General features: G+C 45.9%; 1 protein-coding gene across 1 annotated transcript; it reads right to left on the bottom strand.

Moving 5' to 3' along the window:
- Positions 1–310: 310 nt before the first annotated feature.
- On the bottom strand, positions 311–1,354 carry LOC309796150 (melanoma-associated antigen B16-like; the record flags this gene model as incomplete). The annotated part of the gene is made up of 1 exon (XM_082609207.1): positions 311–1,354. The coding sequence occupies one exon, from the start codon at positions 1,352–1,354 to the stop codon at positions 311–313; it is 1,044 nt and encodes a 347-aa protein (XP_082465333.1).
- Positions 1,355–5,569: the final 4,215 nt, after the last annotated feature.

Genomic DNA, 5,569 nt, shown 5'->3' with positions numbered 1-5,569 from the left:
AAAGTAAGATGGATAGTTTCACAATTTGTTTCACAAAACAACAAAGTTCTTGCTTTAAACATCATGAGAGTAGTAAATGTATGATCAGTATCATTCATAAACCTTGACATTTTGAAACCAGTTAAATTCACATTAAAAAATATGAGTAATACATACATCAAAAAAGAGAATAAACTTTCAAGTTATACATACAAAACAGGAACACACAGGCAAATATGTTGTCTTCCTTTCTGCCCCCGCCTCAGAACTAAATTCTACCAGCATTAACTGCCTCTTCCAAAAATGCATGAAGAAAGTATCCCTGACTCCCCTAGGTGTGGGAGAAGCTGCTAGCCTTGGCACTAGAACTTGCAGTGACTACAGAAAGAGAGCGAGCCCTGCCTGAAATTCTGGCTCGGGCTCTCTCTTCTTCATCTCGCAGAGCATCCTCATACTGAGATGGGTAAGAACTTGGCTGAGTCCGATGAATCTTGGCCAGAAACTCCAGGACCTTCATCTTGGTGGTTTCAGCGTGGGCTCTGGGGCCCCACAGGAACTCAAATTGCGCAGGATCAGTGTTGGCCACCTGCCGGTACTCCAGGTATTTTTCCTTCATGAATTCTTTGGTGATGAGCTCCCTGGGCTCCCCAAAGATGAAGTGCTTCATCCCAGAATATGCCCCGGTCACATTCACAACTTCCCAGATTTCGTCTTCGGTAGCACGGTTGCCCTTCATGAAGATCACACTCAGGGTAAGTATCAGGATGCCGGTCTTGGGCATGCCTCTTTCAACATGCAGCATCCCATCATAGGTGAGGCCCAATTTGATGAAGAGGCCATAGTGGTGATTGGTGTGATCCATTTCCATCAAATCAAGGCCAAAGACTATCTCCATGTGCTCAGAGGCTCTCAGGAAGATCTCAGGAAAGTGGACTTCGTACTCTTTCATGACAAACTTCAACATATCTGCCTTTCTTATTGGCTCTTTCATTTGATACTTGAATAGCAAGAAATTTACCAACATAGCTACTTTCTTATCTAGAGCATCTATGGGCACATTCTTGGGGTCTAGCACAGCCTGTGAGGTGCTCAGAGTATACTCTCTTTCTTGGCTATTGGACCCCTCATCCGATTTGGTGGGTGAGGTGGCTTTGATAGCAATGGAAGAGGAGCAGAAACTCTGAGGACCCTCGGGAGTGCTGGATATACGAGCCCCAGGAGTCTCCCTCAAATCGCCAGGCATTAGAGGATGGCAGGAGAGATGGGTCTCCTCCAGAGCCTTGGAGACCTGTGCAAACTCCAGGCCCTGGGACTTATTGAAGGTCTGATCGCATTGATCATATGAGTGTTGAGGACGCTTCTGACGCTGAGGCATGATGACTCTTGTGGGTAGCAGTACGTGGACAGGAGGGTGGGCAATGAGATTCACCACCTAAGATAAATAGGGCATATGTGAGTGGCTTCAGCTGGTAAACTGAACTGTGGCGGCTCTTCCTGAGACCCAGAGGAGGATGGGAGGGGTGGCCTCTGCCAGCTTCACTCCCTGGACCTCTCAGGGCTGTGGAGCCCCCTCTGCCATGGGTTAGTTAGCCCCACAATCCTCACATACACTTCTCAAACTAGATCCTGGTTGGTAAGGTGCCCGCCGCCATCTATTGCCTGAGGCCCCCCTCCAATCAAGGCCGCATCTCCGTGAGACCCCCAAAATGGAAGTCAGGAGAACCTCATGATAGGACATCCACAGCTAACAACAGGGATGAACGCTGTGCACACCCTCCGTCCTGGGGTCTGAGGATCCCTAAGGCTTCACTCGGGGTCCTCACCAGGACTCCTGCAGGGCCTGAGATGGCTTCCTTTGGTGACATGACACCACCTGTCCCAGACTAAGGCCTCCCCTCCCTCAGACTCCAGTGGCCAAGGTCATTAGCACCACTTCCGGCCGCTCCTGCCTGGGGCCTCCCACGGCCGACCTCCCAGCCGAGGCTCAGTGAGTCGCTACTATTGTGGGGGACGGTCCCCTTAGGTCTCACTCAGGGGCCTTTGCTTGAAGACTCATAGGTCGGGGACACAGCCCCACGCACAAAGGCCACCACCTCAATCAGATGGCCCAACAGGAAGTGTGTGGTAGGTCAGCCTGAACCTGCCTGCGCCTCCCGGGGTTGGGGTGGGGCTCTGATCAGCTGGGCGTCCTCCTTTCTGGGGCCGGCGGTCCCCTCAGTCCTCATTTAGAGTCTGGGGCTCCTCCCGCTGCTGACTGGAGTCTGTGCCTCAGATTGAAGCCCTCGCAGCCCCGCGCTCTGGAGGCGGAAGTCAGGGGGCGTGACATCCGGTGAGGCCTGCCTGGGGCCTCCCGGGGTCACCAGTAGGGGTGGCGCGCTGCGCACGCAGCACTCAGTTTCAGAGGGGTGGTGCCTGCTGGCCCAGCTCCCAGCCCTCCTTCTGGCTGCCACGCTCTAGCTGCCTCCCTCTGTTGCGCTGAGGTCTTGACCCTCATGCCAAGGTCCTCTTGCCACTGAGAACCCTGAAGAGTAACTGAGGGCGTATCTCAACCAGACAGACCTGCTTGGCCTTTAAGGTGAAAAGCAGCCGCTAGCCCGTCTTCATGTGACCCCCACCCCCACCCCTTTATTCTTTGCTGTTGTTCTCCTCTGTCCTCATTTATGGGGTTCTCTTTTGGGCTCCTTTTTCATGACTTCAGGCTTTCAGGGAAATGCCTGATCCCAGCAAAGCCTTGATGAGTTCACTTACTGCAATCCTTGCAGCGCTTAGAATGGGTCATGTTCCAGCCTCAATGAAAAATGGGGAAGTTGGAGCACAAGGCAGGAAGGGGGCAGGACAGGGGGGTGGGCTGTCAGAGAGAAGTCATAGCCATCTATTCCTGCTTTCACCAGGCAGACTTAGCCACTTTCATAGGTTATCCACTAAAAAGTTTACTTTGTACGTGGAGGAACTGAGACGAATGATTTTGAAAGCCCCTGTTTTATGAGGTTGTTTCACACCTGTAACATGCAGTAATCATATGCAGATGATGGATGTTACCTATTTGCATTTTTATACTTCTGGTTTATTTTTCTATTCTTATCTCTGTGGCTTTGTTTTCTAGTCCAGTTTAAAACAGTGGCTTAAATATTCTTTGAGTCTCCTCATCTTTTTGGTTTTTGTATCAAGGGAAGCCTGCTTGTTAAAATGTGTGGAGTAATTTCAAATATTTTTGTGTGATTTGGAAAAGTTTACAGAACATGCTGATTAGTTTTCCCTGATTATATGGTGCAAGTAGCCTCTAAGCCTGATGTGATCTGTGTGGCTTTGGCCTACTGTTTCAGTTTGTGATTGCTGATTTCAATTTTCTGCTATTAATGGGCCTCCTTTGCAGTATATGTTTTGCTGAAAAACAGCATTTCTCTTCATTTCTCTTGGGTATTCAAAGTTAAAGGCATGATATTTATAATAAATAATTTTGCATAGAAATTCTCTGATATTTAGTGTAGTACACAAAACAGTACTTTGAACCCTGTTTCCCTGACACTCATCATAACCATCATCAATAGTTATAAGCAGAAGTCTGATCATATCAGTATTTTTTTGGTCAATGTGTTTGTTTTTTTTGGCAAGAGCACTCCACAGGTGATACTTTATACTTCCATTAGGAGATACATAATGTCTATGTGTCTTCCTTTTTTGTGATCTTCACACTCTGAGAATTATGACCATTCTCCATTCTCCACTATGGACTAGCATGGTAATATTCTCATTCTACCATATCTTGAAATTATTAACAGAAGTTTTCTATAGGCAGAAACCTTTCCTTGTTGCCACTTTTTGCTGAGGTATTGTTTTAAAATACTGTTAGTGTTCTCTTAAAATACTTAACTCTCTGCACCTATATTTCATACACTATTTTTAACTTATTACTTATTTCTGTTTCTTTTGTAATTGGTAATACTTATAAATTATTGGTCATATAGATCTTACATAACAGAAGAAACAACATACAAAATCTTCACATGTTCTATCAAGTAAAGAGCCGGCAACATTGGTCATCGAGCACATCAATAAATCTGGAGGAGAAAGAATGAAAAGTCTGGGGACATCTATCAGGTCAGTAACATAAGCACGTGAGATGACATGAGTTGGACAGAAGAAGATATGCCAGCTCTTCTTCCTCATGTTCCACACGTAGTTTTTCCTCTTGGGCCTTTACTTTCAAAATGTGACAACTGGGACTTGGGAGAATGCTGCATTGGGAGAATGCTATCTGAGCCAATGATATGTTCATTTCACCTCCCACTACATCATCCCCCATGCTGACTTGTGTTGCTCTGCACCTCCAAGAATTATATGCTCTGTACTGTACTGTTCCAAAGAAGAGACACCAGGGAATAGCCTGTTGATTACAGACTGAGAACCAAGAGGTCATTACTGACCTAGATGCAGTGCCATGCCAGGGTGTCCAGATATGATGGGAATAGAATCCCACCTGTTGTTCCCCCAGGATGAGTGTTCCTTCTGGAAGTTAGGAATTTGGGGGACTGGGCCTCTCTCCTTTATTTTCCAAGTGAAAGTGTCCTGCAGATTCTGCTGTTTAGCACAGAGACCCCCTTATAGAGGCCCCTGACTGGGCTATGGAGTATTTTAATGTGAAAGGCACAGGTCTCTCTACTTGCTGACGTTAAGGAGAGTCTGATTTAAGAGAGGGCAGGACTCAGGAACCCTGAGCTAATTCCAGAATGGGCAGGCAGCTCTTAGTGAACCCAGAGGGAGGGACTCTTCACCCATAAAGTAAATTATCACCACTCCTGACAGGCCAGGTCCTGAGAGTGCCTAAATGAGAAACTTCCACCATCTAAATGGTATTCTGGGTTCTTGGTTTGAGAGTTTAGTCTGACAGTCAATGCTGAAATGTCAAAGGAGACTCCAAGAAATAATTCCACAGAGTCCTAAGCTGAGGGGAACTTGAAGAGAAGGGACACCATCTAGATCATCGTCAATCATAATTACTAGCCCAGAGCAAGGCACACACCCATCTTTACTCCACACACTTCATTCCAGCTCCCTTCACCCTTGAGATCAAGGAACAGTCCTACTTACTCAAACATTATATGAATCTATTTCTGCTCATCACGAGATAACCACTTTAGGTTTGAAACATGAAATACAGGAATGAAGAAAGAGAAAAAAGAAGAGTTTATATCCAGAAGAATATCATACACTATTCTTCATGCATTGGTTCTGTTTTGCTGTGTAACAAATTACCACAAACATACCAGTTAAAAAAACACACACAATTTAATTCTCTCATGGTTTTTGTGTATCAGGAGTCCAAGAATAGCTCAACTGCCTTCTCTGATTCAGGGTTTCTCCTAGTTGACATTAACGTATTTACTGAGCTCTGCTCTAATCTGAAGGCTTGACTAGAGAAAAATCCAGTATCAAGCTCACTCAGTTTGTTGGCAGAATTCATTTCCTCTTGTCTGAAGAACTAAGAGCTTAATTAAAAAAAAAAAAACTCTTGCAAAATCAGTTTAAATGGTTAAAAGTAGCCTGTAGTTCCAGGCCGGTGACCCTCTCCATAGAAGTTTTCAACATAGCA

The sequence above is a fragment of the Mesoplodon mirus genome, assembly GCF_964341445.2.
Source record: "Mesoplodon mirus genome assembly, chromosome: X".
NCBI lineage: Eukaryota > Metazoa > Chordata > Mammalia > Artiodactyla > Ziphiidae > Mesoplodon > Mesoplodon mirus.
The sequence above is the reverse complement of the archived record's forward strand: the minus strand, read 5'-3'. Positions and strand labels throughout refer to the sequence as shown.